This window comes from Haliotis cracherodii, unplaced genomic scaffold (assembly GCF_022045235.1).
Source record: "Haliotis cracherodii isolate W230 unplaced genomic scaffold, xgHalCrac1.p SCAF_1, whole genome shotgun sequence".
NCBI lineage: Eukaryota > Metazoa > Mollusca > Gastropoda > Lepetellida > Haliotidae > Haliotis > Haliotis cracherodii.
In genome coordinates this window covers 72,649,742-72,671,618 of record NW_027266264.1, presented here as the reverse complement: position 1 = coordinate 72,671,618, position 21,877 = coordinate 72,649,742, and the positions used below count along the sequence as shown (strand labels likewise).

General features: G+C 38.5%; 1 protein-coding gene across 4 annotated transcripts in view; it reads left to right on the top strand.

The window, feature by feature from the left end:
* The window catches only part of LOC139469429 (zinc finger protein 608-like), a 29,501-nt gene extending 7,958 nt beyond the window's left edge, over positions 1 to 21,543 (top strand). For all 4 annotated transcript variants that reach the window (XM_071251632.1, XM_071251781.1, XM_071251708.1 and 1 more), the window contains exons 5-6: positions 5,356 to 8,855; positions 19,769 to 21,543. In XM_071251632.1, the coding sequence (XP_071107733.1) occupies positions 5,356 to 8,855; positions 19,769 to 19,836 (3,568 nt within the window). In that variant the 3' untranslated portion in view covers positions 19,837 to 21,543. The remainder of the gene's footprint in view (positions 1 to 5,355; positions 8,856 to 19,768) is intronic.
* Positions 21,544 to 21,877: the final 334 nt, after the last annotated feature.

Sequence of the window (21,877 nt, the reverse complement as noted above, 5' to 3'; positions counted from 1 at the left end):
AACTAGGCTATGTGTCGCCTCGACGACTAGCCTATTTCATGGGATATTGAAGTAGTTCTCCTCCCATGGTTATCTCTCTGCCTGTGGGGTCAGACATTTATCTTGCTTGTGAAGCATGGGGCATTGTTTGGGTATTGAAAGTATCAGTTAGACATCAATCATGCAGAAACTTCCTATAGAGACAAAGCATTTGATCTGGATGGCCTGTAGTTCATTTGAAAGACGGTAGACCGTACACAAAGCTCTGGATCTCATTTCCATTCAAATAAAATGAAACGTAGAAACGAAAAAATATGAATGTCAAACATTTTTAATCCTTTTTGTATCAACAGTTCCATGAAGTCATTAATCTTGTTACGCGGCTAGATCCATTCACGTGTATATTTATAACTCATTTTAGGAAACTCACTTAGAAGCTGTTTTCCTTGCAACAGACTAAGATTGTGATGTTATCTTTCTCATTTTTTTATCACACAGTATGCCATTCATCCAAGTATTTTACAATCTATTTGTCATCAGTATCTTGAAATATGTGGTAAGGGCTTGTTTTAACCTGTCTCATGTTTCATAGCTTCATAAACTGTAATGACTTTCTACCGTAGCCATTCATTCTCCAAGTTCAGATGCATGCGGTAAATATTTATCCAGGAATGATTGCCTCAACTGTGTTTGCTAGCCTCCACAAGCAATAGCGAGTATTACTGCCTCTATGCCTTCAGTGCTGAGTGAATCAATAATTTGTCCGAGCTGGCAATTATGTGAAAAGATTGATTTAGTTTTAACCAGGCAGGACCAAATGTTGCTATAGACGGCATAGAAAGACCAGCTGATAAGGTTACAAATGGACTCTGCAGCAGTGAACTTTGTGTATTGCTTTATCAGAACACACTTTAATAAAAACATTAAAAAATCAAGGACATTTGACAGTTTGAAGAATACATTGCTGTATTAATTTTCACTGAGGTTGACAATATTTTTTTGGGGGGGACATGATCTATTATTTTGTGGTCATGTTGTTTGTTTCTGTGTCCCAGAATTCGACCTACGACAACAAATTTGTTTCTTTCTACCGAGGAGTCAACAATGGATCATGTTTTCACATCTTGAAAAACAACCAAAAAATTCAGTATTGAATCTTAGCATTTTTCTGTTGACGTGTAACTAGAAAAAACGAGAAACAACCAAACATATATTTGTTAAAAGATCAGGGCAAACTAGCATGTTGAGATGGGTAAGCAACTGATATAGAATCTTGGCAAAGATGGTGCCACTCAGTAAGTTGGCAAGGAATTCTTGGAGGAATAGAGTGCTCATTCCACATGGCGGCAGAATAGCTTTCTAAGCTAGCAGCTCCTACACATTATTCAGCATGTCCGAACAGAAACAAGCCTACTGGGTTCTCTCCATCGCAAATCTCTAACAACAAATTACATTTTTTATGGTCCTAAATAACGATCCATGCTTTTAAAAATTCTTAAATACATTTCACATGCATCAAGAGTGTTTGATTAAAAACATGTAAAATACTGAGCAGGAAAGGATGGTGTTATCTTAGAGCTGGAGTATTTTGGTTGCCGATGAAGATGCCTTTAACAGATGTTGAGCTTTCAGAAGTAGTCTGAATGTCCCTGTATATTATAACAACATCGGTATGAGTGTCTTTTGGTGGGTTTTGAATACAGTCTGTCAAATAGATTAACCAAATATTGAAAAAAAACATACCAGGTTGTATGTTGAGGCCATCTGTAAATGGAAGTTCGCTCTTCAGTGATGCTGTCTGTGCTTGTAATTCACTAGGTGACCATCTGTTATCCCCATCGAGAGCCTCTAGAAATAAACTCGAGTGAAACTAAGACTAATTACTGTGATGTGATAGTTGTTTTACAAGAAATAATGTTTAAATACTGCTGGCAAATGCCTTGCGAGTGTTAATTGTACTTCACTGTGTAGCATTTCAAACATTTGTAACATGATTAATTCTTATCACATGGTCCATCAGACTAAAGATTCCTTTCAATATTCAAATCAAATGTCAATCGTCTTTGTTGTATGAGACAGCATTATGTCATTTGACATTATCAAAAGACATGAAATGTTAAATGGTAAGATTTACTTTGTTTTTCTTATGAACCAAACTTGCATCGCCAACTGAAATCTTCTACCAAAATATGTTGGATTTAATCCAATATGGCTGCCAAAGTGCTAGATTTCCCAAGAAGATTGGAATTTTAATCCCATGGACACAACTAAATAATGGACTATGTTTGTACTTGATTTACTTTATCCTGTTATCTGTATGGTATGGTTTATGTATTCAGCGCTGAGTGTCTTGCATTATAGATAAGCTTTCTTGTGATAATTCATTATTATAAGATAATGTCTCCAGATCAGCCATGTAGAACAACTTACATTCAGTTTAACCCAATTTGTCTTGGAAACACCACAACAAACATTGATCAAGATTGAGTTATGAGGTTTTGTGGAGCTTTAATTTAAACCGATAGTGTTACTTTTATGAGATCACTTTTTCACAAATATCTGAAGGTGAACGAGTGTGAACAAGTTCATATAGCTATCTTTCAGTTAGACTGCCATTTGCAGTCAGCCATGAACATATTTTTGCTACAACTTCATGCATCAATTCATTTAAGAATGAACTTGGATAATAAATTATGGTTTAAAAAAACAACAAAATTACATACTTCTTTGATTCATTCAAAACTAAACACTGACAAGTGAGTGATGACAAGGGCAAAAAGAATATTCTAAAGAGTGGTGTGGATTTTATTATGGTGGAGTCAATCTTTTCGGTATAAATTAGAAATGTTTAAGTTTCCCTACTTCATCATGGATAATATGTTAACAGTTTCAGCATGGGGTATCGAGGCAGTGAGACCCTGTAAGTAATTCATACCAGCAGACAATATCATTGTGTTTTATCTCTCCATAGGGGCACGGGTGGCCCAATTGTCTGAGGCGCCGTGATTCGCTGTGCAGAGTTGCGTCCCTTGGGCACGCCAGAAACCTATGATTGTGGGTTCAAATCCCGGTTCGCCCCAATTATGTTTGTAGGTTTGTCAGCACCATACCCGTGCTCGTGGGTTTCACCGAAGTGGTAAACGTCTGTGACCTGCATCACTTCTGGCTTTCCTCCCACATTAAGCTGACACACCGCGATATAACTGGAATACTGTTAAACGCGGCGTTAAACTCAACTCACTCACTCTTTCTTTCTTCCATAAGAGTTGAGAGATTAAAACTGTCATAAAGGTTGATATTGCTTTGATGAATTTTGAATTCACCTTAAAATATGTAAACACCCCTTAATTCGGATTCTAAAATGATCAGCCTAACATTTTTTGTCTGTATTCTATTTACAAGAAAACACTTCGTAATGACTTCGATATATATATGCTGATTGAAAAAGGTTAAGGATCATCTGATTTTTTCATATTGCTATTCCATCTGTCATGGTTTGACATAATATCTACAGTAATATTTAAAAGAATCAGGTGGTCCTTAACTTTTTTTCAGTAGTATATGATTTCCTTTAAAAGAATAACACTCTTTTGCTTCTGCTTTATAAGGCAAATTTGATCTTATTTTTCATCCTCAGTTTGAGACATTATGGTAATTACTTCAAGGCTAGGTTTTCCAAAGAAAAATACAGATCTTAATGTAATCTATGTTTTTACAAGTATTCTCTTTCATCTTCCTCCTATTCTAGCTGTATAGTTTGGATTAATTTTAAATTTCTTCATCATCAGATAAAAAAAACCTCCTGCTATTTTTTCCCTTTGCAAACCTAAGTGTATTTGAGTGGCAGAGCAAGAGATGAGCTAGCGCCCCCTGGCGAAGTTAGGAAGTGGCCGGATGATCAATTTCCTCCCTCGTCTGACGGCAACATATGCACACCATAAGCGCACATTCATTTAGATTACATATCCACAAGTTAATGTAACAGTCAAATGTTATCCTATTCCAAGATAACTTGGAAGCATAGCATTATCAACAAGCAGAGAGATTCGGCAAGTCTGCGTTTTGGAATGCACACTGTGGTGCAGCTGCAAGGTCACCTAACAACGCTTGGTGCACTCTCGCCTGCAGACATTGACGAAACACAGACTTGGTCTGTTTTAATCAGTTAAATAAAATATTATCAAATTATGTTTTTTCTGATCCAAATGAAATTTTATGTGATGTTAACAGGAACAGGATTATCTCCATAACTGTTACTGTTACTGTTAAGTTTTAGTTGCAGTTAATAAATGGCAATGCAGATAAAATAAAAGTTGTGTCGAAATAATAGAGTCCATTGATGTAAATTGCACGCTCTTTCATAGTGTCAAACATTAATCCAATTTCAACATTTAAGTACATCAATACTCGTTATTTGAAATAACAAAGATGTTTTTATTTGTTATAAACATGACTTAAAATTTCAGACTTTCAAAAGGTCCTTCATATTGAATTATGTTGGGTTAAATATAAAAAAAACATTGTTAAAAAAAGAATCGGAAACATTTTACCTATAGTGGAAACCTTTGTGTGGTTTGTTTGACATATGTGAAATGTGTTCAACAAACCTGTGAAAACAAAAGCTGGGAGAAATGCTAGGCTGAATGGCTCCGATTTCTGGTGTGGAGAAGAGAGAAATGGCAAACATACTTTGATGATATTGTTACCTGATGCTGCATCAATACATCACAAGGAAAGCATCTTTTTCATTTTTCAATGGTTGTTGTTACTGGTTTTATGAGAATTTGAGTGGCGGAACAGATGGAATCACGACTATGAAATAACAGCTGAAATACACTTAGGAATTTTTATTCTGTTTTAAAGCATATATTCACTGTCAATGGTTCACACAGGATTGGTAATCAGTTTAAAATGGTTTTATACTTACAAAGGCATTTTTGGAATTTTAACATTGAAGGAAATGTGCAATTTGATTCTAATTGGTAAATAACACTTAAATAAATACTAGTAAGTTAGGGATAATTAGCTGTATTCAGTTCAGGCTTGCTAGGTAAGCATGGTTGGTTTTTGTTAAATCTTGAAAGCAGCTGGTGAGAATTGTTATTTGAGAGTCTTTGTGTACTCCTGATGCCCCAAGAACCAGCTGAAGTAAATCCATTAGGAATTCAATTCAATCAAAGTGTCTAGGATAGAACTTGACCCTCAGAGACTGGTTGGCCATCAGATACAGTGAAACCCTATAAGCTGGTCTGGCTACTACTACTAGTCCTTGGTTGTGGTGGTGTCTACTGAGCTATGGGAAATGTGTATCTTATCATGTTTGTCAACTTGTGAAAGTTTAACATGTGAGACTTAATGTTTTATCTTATTTTTCAGATTTAACTGTGAATCACCTGTGAGTGACTTCGAGACACGGACACCTAAGGGTCGTGGAAAGAGGATACGAGGGGCTGCAGGTACTCCTGTTAACGAAAAAGCCAATTCCGAGGGAAGGAAGCTCCGAACAAAGACTCGTCGTGGCAGCAGTGCTAGTTTCCAGGCACCTCCAAGTCCTGCCCGATCTGATGTGTCCATTGGCGGGGTGAAGAGGAAAGGGAGGCCCCCAGAGTTGGACTTGTCCGACAATGCTAAAGTGAAACGGTGTCGTTCGAGTTCAAGAGGAACTCCTGGCACTGAGAGTCCATCTCCCGTGCTTATTGAGTGCCCTGAACCCAATTGTAATAAAAAATACAAACACATCAATGGACTACGGTATCACCAGACACATGCTCATCATAATCTTGGTGGAAACCAAGATGACGATGATGATGATGGCGAGGACACTGATGCCCCGACACCTCCTGTCACAAGGGCTGGTAAAAAGGGCAATGCAAGTGAAAGTGAGAAAAGCAAAGAAAAAGCTTCCAGTGATAAGGACAATGAAGATAACATTCCACTTAATGAAATAGCAGCAGCTTCCAGCAAAGCCAAGGCTGCGGCTGCTGCCGCTGCTGCAGCTTCAACTTCAGCTTCTAATCAGGAAAAGAACACTGCCAAGAGTGATAGCAATAAATCAGATAGTTCAAAATCTGAATCCACATCAGGGTCATCTAAAAAGAGAGAAACTTCCGTCACCTCAGCCGTGACACCTGTGACTTCATCCGCCAAAATTTCAGTGCCAACAACCCAGGTATATCAGATCTCTGGGGCTCCTATTGGATGTCTGGCAGGTGTTGCTGCCTCAGTGGTAACACAGGCTGTTTCAGTGACAACTACAGCCATAACAGCCAGCAGCCCTTCCCCAGCACCGATTCCAGTAGCCGTCACAGCCATGGCCACACAACCTCAGGCAGCAGAGCTTATCAAAACTGAAGCCTCAAAGGACAAAACTGATAAAACGAAAACAAAAAGTGCAACACGTCCAATTGTTCCAGCACCACCACCTCAAGTGATTGCTTTGTCAAGTAGTGGGACTGTCAGTCATTCCAATCTATCCCCAGTTTCCACACAGATGTCTCCTTCAATAAGGCCAATTCAGCCCAAGCCTACCATTATGGGTGAACCGTCAGGAATAAACCCTGCCCTGGCATCTCTCAGGCAGGACAGAAAACCCAGAAGAAGGGAGACCGAGAAGAAAATAAAGAAAGAGAAAGATGGGAGTAATGGTAGTGCTCTTGTGAATAATAATAAACAATCTTCCAAAGAACAAGTGCTAAAAGATGATCAGTCAAATTGTAAGCGTCCAGCTGTGATAAAAACTGCTCTTGGTCCGTCCAGACCTGGGGAGACACCTCCTCGCAAAGACAATATTGTGCCAATCCATGAGACGCCAAAGACATCTCATGAGTCTCAGAGACCATCTCCCTCAGGGCCTTCTGTAATAGCAACTCAAGGACTTATGAAAGGTGTAGATCAGCAACAGGCAGCACGGCTGAATCAGCCACCCAACATGTTGAAGGTCAACTCTCCACTGAGGGTAACCACGCCTGATCATGATCGGAAAACTCCTGTGACAGAGGATGTCCAGAGTCCGGCTTATTCTGACATTTCTGATGCAAATGAGTCTGGCTCTCCTCAACAAAATGAGAGCCCATCTAAGAAAGATGAAGTTTCCATTAAGAAAGAAAAGGTGTCTACACCACAAGGACCACAAGGTGATGGTAGTATGTCATCACATTATGGAATGTATTCATATTATGGACAGCAGTATATGATGCCCAATGTTGCAGGGTCTCATTTGTCTCCAAGTGCTCCTAAAACCCACATGGCTGGGCAGGAAGGTAGCTCAGGTAGTGAGGACAAGAAACAGACTGCTCTTCAAGAAGACAGGAAAGCTGGTGAAAAGAAACCAGATGATAAGGAGGATGTTAAAGTGAAACTTGAAGCTGGTGGGCCTAAACATGCTCCTCCGCAAATGCATCCAGACTATCAGAAGTACATGCAGCAAGTGTATGCTCAGCTTCATCATCTCCCTCACCATGCCCAGTATCAGTGTCTAGCAGCCTACGGGCTCATTGATCCTAACCAATATCACATGCACATGATGGCTCAGGACCCTCACGCCAGACAACAATATGAAAAGGCTGCAGCCGAGGAGAAGAGGCATCAGCAGGAACAGGGAATGAAGGACAGTGATGGCAATAAACAATCTGAAACCCGTCCATCATCCCAAGAACATGGCGCTCAGCCTATTGAGCATCCTGGGATGTCCAAACCTCCTCAGCAGCCGCAGCCTGGTCAGACAATGGGAGGTCCTCAGGGCATGCAGGTTGATAGGTTACAGGACATGAAAAAGGCCATCTCAGACAGGCCAACAGAGAGAGAAATTCGGGATCAGAATTTAAGAGAGAAACAGAATGAGAACCACCAGATCCTGAAGGAGAACATTGAACTGAAGTCTCAGATGGATCGTCCTCGTCACTTTGACATGCAGTATGACTTCCGCAACCAGGAGGAAATCCGAAGACAGCATATGTTTCAGCAACAGAAAATGTATGAACAACAAAAAAGGAAGATGGACCTGAGTAGTGAACCTCCTGAGCTTACGAGCACAGAGGCAGGAAACAAAAAACAGGCATTGGGCAGGCCGGAGGGGCCGAAGGGCATTGAACAGTTCAGGGATACAAAGAAAGAGGTGATCGATGGTAGGAAAAATGTTCATGGACATGATATGATGGGGAAAATGAGTACTGATGTGAAAATGATGGACGATAAGTCCAGAAATAGTGATAAACACAGAGGACCTTTAGATGTGTCCAAGACCAAACCCCCTCATTCTGTGTCCTCAAGTGTGAGTACGTCATCTCCTTCTAACAATGCCCCTGCCTCCACAGCCCAAAATGCCTCTTACCAATCCTACCTCCAGTATCCTTACATGCAGTCTCCTGCCCATTATGGACACATGGGTTACGATCCCAACAACCCACTATACCGGGCTGTGAACCCTCAGGTCATGGGATACAGTGGTACCCCGTACCTCCACTCCCCTCAGCTGGGATACGCCAGAGTTGGGGGGCCTGGGGGTGGGGGGGAAGGGGACAAGGAAAAGTTGGATTCTAGTATAAACAAAAGTGGTAGTGCTGGAAACCCAGAATCCTTAGAAAGTGAAGGGAAAAGTGAGAGTGTTCCTCAAGGATCTCAATTCTACAGCAATGTGCATAAAATACACGAACTTGGTGAACGAGGACGACCAAGCCCTCATGGATCCTCCCCAGTTCCCCAAAAGCCTGGGACGGGGGAGTCTCCTGGAACGGCTCTACAGGTGCATCAGGGGGTGGGGGAGAAGGCACGGGATTACTCCAACTCCCCGCCCACCCAGCGCCATCTACACACGCACCATCACACTCACGTGGTCAGTGGATATGGGCCCGCTATGTACGAACCTATACCATATAATGGTAAGTGCTGACTTGACCGTCTTTACCTTGTTGCAGAAGAGGTGCAAGAGACTGAAATGAAAATGTTCCGAAAGTGTCAATGGACACATTAAGGAGTTTTTGTATTGTCCTCTTTTGCAAATATTGTCATTGCCAAATGTTAACTTAGTTATGAATGTTAGAATATACGAATGAAGGCCATGTAATTCCCCCCTGTGTCCAGTGCTAAATAAGACAGTTGGCCCAGTATATTTATGAAATATCGACATACAAAGGACAAGATTTCTGTTCATCCTTTTTTAAGATAAATTAACATTGGGACCTCTTTGTTTGACCTGTATGAAGGTATGTTGCCTTTTCTTTGTTGGGTGTTTGAAAATACAACACATGTGATAAATACCTCCCTATGTGGGCTGTTGCCAAATGCTTTCATAAGCTGTGAAAACATTCTGATATATTTTATGGCATTAGAATACCCTGTGGATACTGTAAATAGTGTACAAAGCCTTGAACAGAGGAGTCAGTTTCAAGTGCGAATAGTTTGAATGCATACCACAATCAAACAATGTAAATATCATTTCACACATACTAATAGCCTCATTGAATGCCATTTTCATTCAATCTGTCACATATAATGAAAAAAGTATGAAAGTGATTAATGACTTAGTCATTTTGAGTGATTTCCATATTGGTGATCAGAAACACTTCATTACTACCGTAATCCACCTAATTACCAACATGCCCCTCATAATCTCCCCCCATTATCACAATAATATAACATGTGCTTATTCGGTCGATTACGGTATATCATGTGAAGTTTTTACTGAGGATATCATGTATGTTTTAAGGATGTTTTGACTGTATCAAAAATAAATTATTTTTCAAACAACTTTTTCATCACGGCCGTTATTTTTTACACCAAATTGGAGTCTTTGTTCAGCGTTATGTAATCAACACTGAACTTGAGCTATGCAGGTTTGGGGTCGGACTGGAAAAATATTGACAGAGGCTAGAGGATAATTTAAATTAGCTGAACGCTTAAACACAGGCCTGGTTGGGTGTTGTTTGAAGTTGAATTGTGGATGTAAACAGTCAGTTGTGAGGGGACTCGCCAATATTTAGAATCTGTAAACGATCTTCTTGCTACCACACAGAGTTGTACATATTTGGTGAGGTAAATCTCACTTCTGCTACAGTTGATGGATTTATTGATCAGTTCCTTTGTGTTGAAATTTCAGGCAATTGACACTTTTGGATTTTAGGAGTTGAAACGTTTAATTTGCATTCCATGGGAAGTGTGACATATTTCATGTTGACCCAATTAGGTATTATATTCACTTTGGTCAATTTGAACCTGATGGACTTTGTCAAGTATTTTCTCAGCTTGTAAATGTTAATTTGATCCAGGCTTGGAACTCTGAACCAGTTTTGGGCGGGACCATTTAAAATCTGTTGTCTCTCAACGGAGGAAAAATTAGCAATCTTTACATTTATTAAAAGCTCACTACTTGTCTTTGAAATCCAAATGCTTTCCTTAAAATGTCCTGAAATCAATTCATCTACTCAACTTGGCAGTCTAAGAGAGGCATTGAAAGCTCTTTGGACCAATTCAAACCATATTCATCCGTCAACAAAGTGATTCATTAAATGTAGTTAACACTCAGAAGCCATCTTTTTCCTGAGCCCATAGAGAAAATTTTCCCATCTGCCTTCAATGTTCAACCTGACAAGTTTAGCGAAAGCCCTTTAGAAACCTGCAGCCCGCCACACTGATGGTCTGAAAGGGCTGTGCGTTTTAGAGGAAGGCTTGGATAGTTGGATGAATATAGTTGATCTATCATTGAGTCATAATTGCTATGGCGTGTCGCAGAGACATTTCTGCCTTGATTGACTGAGTTTTATCAGCCTTCTCTTTTCCACCTGGAAACGAGGGTTTGAAGTGTATTGTTGGGCGGTGTGGAAATGAACTGGTGACTGGGTGCAGTCTAGTGTTGTTTGCATTAAAACTTAGAAAATTAGGCTAGTTTCCAATTGCCCAACCAACCTTAGTATTTGTATGGACAGTTATAAATGCTTCATGCTGTTAAGTGTATTGTTTGAAGCATTTATTTCCTTTTAAATGCAGTTTTTGTGAAAATGATAAAAAATATTAAAGTACCAATTTTCATTTTATTGCCTTTTCGGTGAGGATAATAGCATTCTTCTATTTCTTGATATCTCTGGGGCTGGGGCTGGGGCTGTTTCCTCTCGCTCTGTATCTCAGCACAGTGTCAGGGAGACTAGTCATTGTTAGATAATTGTCAGAATTCTGTCATCCCATACATATGTAGAGTGTGTTATGGGTCATTGATGCCAGCACCATTACACAACCAAACCATGATAATATAGAAATGAGCTTTTTTTCTGATCGATACAACGATTGATGTTAATGTACACTCACTGTATTTAGTGCAAGTTCTCAGATAATATAATATCTGTTGCATTAATATTCCATTTGTGAAAATATCCACATAACAACTGAAAAATAAACAATAAACTTACATGTACGAACATCTACACAAAGGAAAATGGAAATAACATGAGTTGTGAAAGCATGAATAATAAACAGTTGTACTGTGAGTAGCATGCAAATAAGGTTGCAAGATTAATGAGACTAAAAAATAATCATCGTGTAAGCCAAAATATATCATTTTCATGGTAACATATTGTGCTGATTGAACGGTATGCCTGCAATTGCAGTGTTATGGAAGTAAATATACATTATTCATGAGCATGAATATTTTACAGCCAGCATTTTGTTGCCATCCCTTATCACAATAGAATTCCTGATACATTCCTCGGCTGAAACAGCCACCAATAAACATTTGCTTGACGATAATGGCAACAAAAATATAAAATTGCTGTAGTATGGTGAATTTATTGCACACAATTCATCTCAAGAGCAAGGCATCTCCTCAAATACGTTCATCATCATCCCAACCCATAAAAACAGCATTATTCCACATCTAACAGATTCTCCCCGAGAACACTGCAACAGCCCATCAATGTTTCTGATCAGAGAACATCTGCTTATCAAAAGGACAATTAAAAACTGATACTATTCACCATCTGATTAATTTGATCCCTATTATGAAAAAGGTTGATGATTTCAACAGATGGGAAACCGCTGAGAAAAGAAACTTGTCAGTGGAGACCTGTGTACTTAATTTAGCTTTTTCTGCTGTAACATCCTAGCTTGATTTATTGAGTCAGTGCATGCTTCCCCCATCAGCCACTCAATCAATGCTAGCAATTGGAGAGTTGCCAGGGGAAGCTCCTCAAGCTGAAAGCATGCTAGTCCACTTCCTTCTCTGTTTTCGACTCCATAGATACTCACTGTCTGTACATAAAGCTACTTCCATGGCCAGGCACTTGCCACTGTAATCTTTTCATCAGGAATGTTTTGCTCTCCTGTTCTTGGAACATCAAGTCGTTAGCTTTAACATATTACGTTCTTTCCCAATCTCCCAGTTGATTGATCATGCAAATAGGATTACTGCTTTACCATGGCATCAATCTGAAAATTTTGCTTTCGGTAATAAATTTTAATTAAGACAAAGCTGGTGAAAATGAAATTAAATTCGGACAATTATTCAAGATTGAGTTGGAGGATTTTATTTGATTTGTGATCAATCCTGTTATGTCATCTGTAAGATGGTCCAATAAAAGGAACAGCTCGTCGCTTGCCAGCTATTTCCATGCCATTTACCTTCGACATACAGCTCAATGTTTATCACAGGGATACCAGCTAGCCTGTTTAGTCAGGACAAAGTAAAAGCTTGTCTCAATGATTCCAATCAATACAGCTGAGTCCCTGGGGAGATGAACCATTTGATGTTTGCAGTCACTAGGTGGTCAAGCCGAGCTGGCCAGTGGGCAGTAATTCCCTGGCAGTGAGCTCTCACTGTACTGACCTCCCCACATGGGGTCGCTTGATCTGGCTGAAGCTGTTGTCAATAATTGACAGAGCTAATCTCCCTGGCTGAGAGACGGAGTTGAAGTGGTCAGGCGAATCCGACTCCAGCAGGGATGGGATTGACCCGGGGGAAGAAGATGTTAGGGTGATGCCCTACAGCCTTGGGGTTGTGGAGGGGATGTGCACAGTGGATAGTTTTGAAGGACAAATGTTTCATTTAGGTGTTGTAATTTGTATTTTGTTATCTTTGAATATTTAAACTCTTTTTGATAATATTTGTAGGGGAATATTTTATTTCTGAATATTGGGGTCAAATTCAAAAGAGGAAAAATCAATAGTTTATTAATCACAGACATTTGTAGTTGTGAAGGACATAGATGTTTTGTGAAGCATTTGTAGAATGGATGTAAAAGGTTTTATCAATTTAATCTGAAAACTAGTGTAAACAATACAATTCGAACATTTGACAACAATAATTGTTTAGAAGATGTTCATTAGATGTTTCAAGGTTGTTAAGTCATCCTGAAGGACATGTGTCAGTTAATATCAGACTTAAACTCAGGTAATTTTCCAGCAATATCATCGGCTATTTTACACTGAGATTCTTCTGTAAAGCAGGTTGAATAATGCCAGCATGGGTTGAGGAAGCAGTGAGGATATTAAGTTGAGCCGTGCAAGCTCCGCAGTAATTGACAAGCTAATCCTGGCTGAAGTAAATTATCACCAGGCTGAGTGAAACGCGAGAAGAACGCGAAAAGGAAAGGTTTCACTATACTGCCTCTCTTCAGCTATATTTTTCTAAATTACTAGCACATGTCGTACAAGAATATTTATCCTTCATCTCTTTCATGATCTGAGTTTTCCTTTGTTGAAAAATAGTTTTCTATTTTTATGAGAAAATGTGAGAAGTGAAAATGAATGGGAACAGTTAGTCATCTACAATCACTATGGAACAGCAAATACTTGCTACTCACATGAAGATTATGGCAATGTTAATTGCCAGTGCAAGTTAATCACATGTCATTAGTCAGATTTCCAAATATACTGAACAAAACTAGTTAGGGATCATTAATACTTTTGGGAGTATTTTTTGTAGAGGACTGAGCGTGCAATTTAAAAAAATATCATCCAAAGTAGTCATGCCTAACTGTTTTTGTTCAGTATATATTCTGTCCAAAATAGACTTTGTTAACCATGAAATCAAATATCAGGTTACAACATTCTACAATTTAATATATTTCATCATCTATCTAAATGTTGACATGAATGGTAATTAAACCACTGACAATTACACCTGATTGGTCATGTTAGCAAGGGCATTCAAAAGTTAATTTGCAAATTACCAATTTCTGAATAATTAAATACAGAGGTTTGCATCTCTACATGGTGAGCCCATTTAATTCGCACTTCAAAGACATTAAGTGAAGCTTTAGTGCAGTGGAGCTTGAAGTGATTGAATCTAGTATGACAAGGCAGTCACTTCACGCCTGGCCGATCGGCCCTCTGACCCATGTAGATTTGGTGTCTGAGGAATGTTTGGGAGTCCTCTAACAGGGCAGGGAGTTTGTAGCAACACTCTAGCCAGGAGGTGTTTGCTGAAGCTATTTGTGTTTGATGGAAGACCTCTAGTAATGTAGTTTTTCTACATCATTGGCCTGGCTGTTCTCCATCTTTAAAAATTTATGATTCCTCTTTTGAACATGTTAAATTTTGCTACATGGATAGCTAATTTGCTTGGTTCTAAATAATGAAATCTTTTGTTTGGTCCTGGGTGATAGATTAAGTTGTAATTGGATATTGATATTTGAATTTATCTCTTTGTACATTCATGTGTACATTAATGAACATGATTAATTAAATGAAATTCTTATTTTGGGCAGTGCTGATATTTCATGTGCTTATGAGTTCCAAAGTGAGCCTGTATCAAATGCATATAATATGCATTAACATGAGTTCAGTAAAGCTTAATGAATTCTTTATATCTTATGCCAAACTGGTTCAGATACAGACTCAAAACATCAGGTTGCCAAATGCCAATGAACAAACATTTAACATTAACACTGAAACTGCCTTTTTTAATCTCCATGTCCTTGCAAACAAGGAATAAAAATAACCTTCAGTGCTCGCTCCAAGCAATCAGTGATAAAAAACCTCTACATTACCAATGAGCCAAATGGCTTCTAGAGACTGGCTTTAATGTTTATTCTCCAAGACAAGATGTAAATTAGAAATTCCTCTTTTTTGGACTACATATTGACTCCAGGGTTCTGCAGTAAAGACTAAAGCTGGAAGAAGCCTCACACAGATGGCTGATTCGAACCGGCAGCTGCTATAGCCTTTATTGTCAGCCAAGGACTTCCACCGCTGTTAGCTACATGTCTTGTCCCACCCAGCCTGGTCAATTGTTAACTCTCCTTCAGCCTAGCCTATTGATTGCCATTGAGAGCCCGCTAGTCAGATAAGATTGTGGTATTTATTATTAATAAGTGGTGCTATTAGCAGAACAGGGCTGATTAGGGTTTGTGTAGACAGTACCCGCTGCCGGTATCAACTTAATTGAAATTGTTCAGTGTGTTCAGCTTCCTGTTGAATTGGTGATGTGTATACCTTAGGTGTAGTCCTAAGTGTTGTTTGATTTTAAACCCAGTTAATCATTTGTTGAGCCAAACATGCCATTTAAACAAGGTTTTGTCAGGTCATGATGTCATGGTTAAACATCCAATTTAGTTCCGCATACAGGAATAGTGATAAAACAAATGTTGTAGTGTTTGGACAATCAATTAAAACAGAAGAAAAGAATACTTGGACCATGGGTGATACAAAAATACTAGTTACAAATAGTTATAACTATTTAGGAATACGCTTCGAAGCAAATGGTAAACTTAAAAACAGCGCTAAACCTCTCTTGAAAAAAGGCCTAGGGGCCTACCACAAGCTTCAGTCCACCATTTTTAACCAAGATATACCAATAGCTCTTGCTTGCAAACTATTTAAGACACTAATCGAGCCAGTAATTTTATATAATAGTGAAATCTGGGGTGTAGAATCAATCCTACTGAACAACTGTGATTCATTTATCCCCGAAAAACTGCAGCTCAAATTTTGTAAATCCATATTAGGTGTCAACAAAACAACACATAACTGGGCAAGCCGAGCTGAACTAGGACTCTACCCCCTTATCTACACAGTATTAATCAAAATAGCAAATTTTTATCACCATGTCTGTTCTTCCAAAAACATAATACTTCAGAACGCTTTTACAGAAAGTACATATTTGGTGAAAAAACGATTAGGATGGGTTTACCAGCTAAATCTGTTCTTAGGAAAACACAATTTGAGCATTTCAGCTTTCCTATCACCGATATTTAAAGAGACAATCAAATCTAAATTCAACTCCCTCTTCAAGGAATCTCTCCAAGATGTAAATACAACAAGAGGCACAGGAAACAAACTTAGGACATATAGGATAGTTAAAAATGAAATAAAATTAGAACCTTATCTCAGTCACTGTAAAGTAAAAAAATATCGAGTTCACTTTTCTAAACTAAGATTAAGTAACCATAAATTAAATATTGAACTTGGAAGACACACAAAGCCACCAACCCCACTACATCAGAGGCTATGCTCTACATGTTCAATCATTGATAACGAAAAACATTACTTACTTCACTGTATTAAACACACTCGAGAAAGAAATATACTCTTTGGAAAATTATCTAGACAAAATGTAAATGTAAATGTCCACAGTCATGAAGATAAATTATTTCAATACATCCTATCAAATAATGAAGCAGTCAATATCAACTGCATTTGTTTCCACATCTATAATTTCAAACAATAAATACCCCTCCATAATCAACCGTTGACAATTTTATGTATAAAAAAGAATATCATCACATATATAATATTGATTATTTTGTTTGTGTCTACAGGAATGTAAATTATGTATGTCTATATATATGTTTATATTGATCATAATGTTTTGTCTCTTAAAATTGCATCTGTCCCGTAATGGAACGATTCTGCAATAAATATTATCTTATCTTATCTTATCTTACAGGATCTACTGTATATTTGACACCATTAGCATACGGGTTAAAAAATGAAGCATTTCTACACAGAAAATATTACAATTCACGAGAAAATGCTTTTTTGTAATTAATAATCGACAGATAGGGTCTTAATCATCAGATGCAAATATGATTCAGTATCATGCCCAGAAGATTCTTTTGATTATACTACCTCTGAATTTATCAAGTTCAAATATCCAGCAAACATGAATTGGAGCACAAATTGAATTATCAACGCAAATAGACGCAGATGAAATGGGATGTGGTTTATTTGCTGTCTGTAATAACATACGTCCGGAAACCAAAGATGAAAGGAAAGGTCTTTGTTGCAGCCTTGATATTTGCCTTGAACAGCAATAATTATGTTTCACTTATGAGATAAATAAACTGAGGCCCTGGTCCTTTTCATCTGATGAGGAGGGAAACTGTGGAAATGCTGTAACAAGCTGGATATTATCACAACTAGATGCTCCGCCCATATTACATGTTGAAATGGTGGTAAGAGAGCTTATCAGGCAGTATATCCTGTCAGAAGGGCTGTGTGCAAGAGGGCCACTTATCATATCCATCTGATGTTCTCGTGTTACTCAAGCCTACAGCACATGTCTGGGGCCTATTATTTCTAGAATAGGATATTCACTGGTTTAGACTTTGGAGTGCAGATTGGGAGCTGAAATGGACTGTTCATCCATGTGGTGTCTGGATGGGTACAGATAGAATAACAGTCTAGTCTCATTTTTGATAAACTGGAAGAAATGGTTTTCTAATCATGCCTTTGTTTCTGAATGTTTTGTCTGATCTATGCACCAGGGGCCATTTCCACAACATGATTCTGGTGCCAGCTCCCATACTTAAACATGGACTTTAAATAGTGGGCTATAATAGCTCGGTGCATTTTGTGCTGGTTTTGTGCTCAGGGATCTGGAATTTTGAGTTGATTTGAGAGTTTGGAAGATTTTTGTGTACTGATGATGATAGTATACCCTCTCTGCCCTCAGTTGGTGAATGATTGTTTTTTTTCCATTTACATGGTAAATAGTGGTGAAGATAAACTAATGGCTGATTTCAGGGTAAAGAAATATGCTCTTTCTTTCCAAAAAAAGGAATTGCCTTAAGTGAAGAGAAATACTGTTTATTTTTAGTATTATCATGAGTGTTATTTTTAGTAAATAATCCTTTACATTTTCACACATTACAGCCAACTATCTTTTTCCACAATCTGGGTTAGATTACTGTATGTTCACCATGTTCTCTTCATCCAGTTCACTATCCCTTAGCAACATAATTTGATAGTACTGTAAACCTGGGTTACATAATTCGAAAGCACAACACTTGCTTCTCTGACACTCAACACCAGCCAGACCAGTGAGTGATGAGCGAGCTCCATGCACTGACACCAGGCCCAGTAGGCTGCAATGGAAGCAATCACAAGCTCCCCATCCCACCAACCAGTCCAGGGATCACATTTAAAATAAACACTTACCAAGTACATTCATTTGGCTGGCAGGTGCCCTGAGGCTCAACACCCACTTTCCTTTCAACTCCTATGTTCTCTGGCTTGTACAAACTAACGATTTGTTATGGGAAGACATTTTTATTTTGGGAGGGAAGTCAGGTTTCCAGTAGCGCTAGGGTGTTATTGTTAATGCTCGGGCCTCAACCTTCCACTGCATACTATTGCATATCACCATATTGCCTTCGCCATCAGCTTTACATTAAAAAACATACTTCCAAACATCGTCTGAATGATGAGTTAGCGTAGAGGATTTAAAACAGGCAGTTGTCGTATCCAAAGACACAGTTAATGTTTCATCAATCAGTAAACATGTTCTGTATGCGGAATGCTATGACGAGAGGATGGTTTTTGTATGCTTTTGTGTGAACAGAGCTGATGAATAAGTCACACACGAAGGCACTGTCAGTGTCGACTTATTGATTATTCTCTGCATGTGTTGTAATTTTGCTAACACCGAAGCAGACTTGATAGGACTGCATGTTTGTCAAGTTGGTAGAGTGTTAAATCAAGGAGACATTGATTGTAGACTGACATGTGTTAATTTGATCTTGGCAAGAGACGAATCCACCGCAATGGAGTAGGTGCTTTTACCAAGTGCTTTTTCCTCCATTGTCAAGGCCTTCTGGCTCACTTGCCGGATTCCTGTCACTGTTCTGACCTAACACTTCCTGCTCAGTTTCAAGTAACCTGCCCCAGAAGGCAGAAATAATGATCAACTTTCCTCTTTAGGGCTTAGATTGTTATATTCTTACCACTACTCAACATTAGCTATTGTAGGCTTTGTCTCTTTCAAAAATTCCATTTCTTTCCTAGCATTATATACTACTCAAAGGAAATTAAAGAACATCTGATTCTTTCATATTACTATAGTTAATCTGTCCTGCCATGACAGATCAACTGATGTAATGTGAAAGAATTGGGTGTTCTTATACTTCTTTTTAGTAATATACATATATTTTTAATTTGTTATATACTTTACCACACAATATCATGTTAGAAACAAGCAATAGTACACGATTCTTTTTTTAAATGATTAAGGTATTGGTAGGATTGCTATCTTAATTGATTTTTTTCTACATGTAATATAATAAGGACAAGTGGCTAATGTGAGTTGGAGTCCACCTTTGTGTATCAATACTTCTATCAACTCATTATCCCAAACCAGGGAAGAAAGACTTTCAGTTTTTTAACTAAATATCAAATGAAACATAATTTTAATATCCCAGTTAACATTTGGTAATCAATACTGTCAGTGAACCTTGCACTTCTTTATCCGATTATTTTGAAATGCTTTCATGGCTTTTTTCAATCAGTTGAGGTAATAAATTGGAAATTAATTTTATTTTAGAATGAATGCTCAGCATTATTCTTAATTGTCTTCTTTTCATTACAGCTCCAATGTTGATGTCTCATTCAGCTGCTGCAACTGCCGCCATGCAGCATCCATACAACTCCAAATAAGGGCATGGAAAGATGTAAAAGTGAAACCTAACCTCCAAATATGGTTTGGTAGAATATAAAAGTGGAATTGAAAACATCACGAATTGACAAGATTGATGGATAATGGAGTACCATATTACCCTGTGGATAATCTACGCTGATGGATGTGTTGCATGCAAATTGTGGAATTTGATGGACCTACTTCTGACATGGAAAATGATCCCAGCATTAAGTGATAAGCTTATTTATTTGGATTCCATTAAAGTTTAAGAGATTGTTGAGCAAGTGGCAAATCAAGTTTGCGATGAAAATGATTGAATTTGATTTTGAATCGACCTGGTTTCATTGTGGATTGGTATTAAAGAGTGCTGTGTGGTCTGTAAACAAGATCCAGGGGCGAATATTGTGATAAAACATTACATTTGGTGCAGAAGGCGCAATGCCTGCAGAGAAACGCTTGAAGAATTGGCAGCTAGCCAATTCAAGTATATCATCCTTCTGGGGAGGAATAATATTTTATGTCCTAATTGACTTGTGCATAAATGTTTTATTACTGCCATAATCTAAATGGGCACATTTCAAATACTGTGCTGTGAAATTTAATCAGCCAGGGACTGTGGATGCTTAAACTTTGATCACACACTTAAACTGCAGGAGCAGTTTAAATAATTGAATATTGAATATTATACGTTGTGGAGACTTATCTCTATCACACTGTGAATAAATGATTAAAGGACTGGGATTACATACATATTGGACAAGAAATGACTGTGAACAATTTACAGGAACAAAACTTGTTTTGGACAAGCCCCGGACTATCGAGGATGGACTGAGTGTGCTCATATTGGGATATTTGGACAATAATATATTGCCGGTGAAGCATATAGCGTATCCTCTACTGTGGGACATGTAACTCTATACACAGGGTGCCAGTTTGAAGGAGGAATGATATACCGGTTTGTCTGTCGTGGCCTGGGGAGCTGGTGGTATGACAGCCATTTTATCTTCCTTTCTGAAAGTGTGAGCTTACCCTGAGTAGGACTCCAAACAATGGGCCCTGGGCTATCTGTGAACTCTGTGTGGTTCTAATCACACGTGGGTCCTGTTTCTCTAGAACTGTGTACATTTGTGTTCAGGAAAAACAAACAGCATTTTATTGTAACTCACAGTTCTATGGTGTTACCCGCACTCGTCCCTTGGAGAGGGGCTTCACAATGTGTTATCGGAGGCAGTGCTGTGCTAGAGACACGTGCTTGCTTTCATCATGATTTGTTTGAAGAATGCAAGGTGTAATGAAAACATCAATCGACTGACTAATGTCACTTATTTACCAGTGCATAACATCATGAAACATTTTTTCTTTCCAAGGGACCACCCCATACAGGCTTGTTTGAAATAACTTCAATATGGCCGTCACTATTTGTGGTGGTTGTGTTCGAGTGGATTTCTGTGGCAGCTCGTACTATTTGTTCCCTGGCAAGTAGAGCCAGTTTATATATCCTCATATAAGTCTATAGGCCATAGAGCTTTGCTGTAGTATGTACATCAGAAAAAAGAGACGTTTTATTTGTGTATTATTCTATTGTTTTTACATTTAGAATGTTTTGCCAGTGTGAATGGTGTGAGTGGGTGTGTATATATGTATGGCTGTTGTGAGCTAGGCACATTAATCATTAGTCAAGATTTCATCATTTTGCCACCCGTTGAGGGCCCCAGTGCCCATTAAGTTGCTTGAATGAGTTCTACATTGTTTGTATAATAAACAAACTTTATTGAGATCTACACACAGTGCATGTTGTTTTTATGAGGTTGCTCTTACAGTGACATTTCGCCACCTGGAAGGCCTTTAATTACCTTCCTCAAGCCATGCTCCTCCAAAGACGCTGATAACCTAAGGATATCCAGTCTCTGCTCTGAAATAAATCCTTCACGAGTGTCAATCCTTTGAAAGTTAATTTATTTGCTTATTCAGTGCCACCAGATATTAACTTTGAAACGACAGGGTGATTTATCGAAGCTTTGGGGTAATATGGTTAGGTGGAAATCAAGGCCTGGCTTTTGT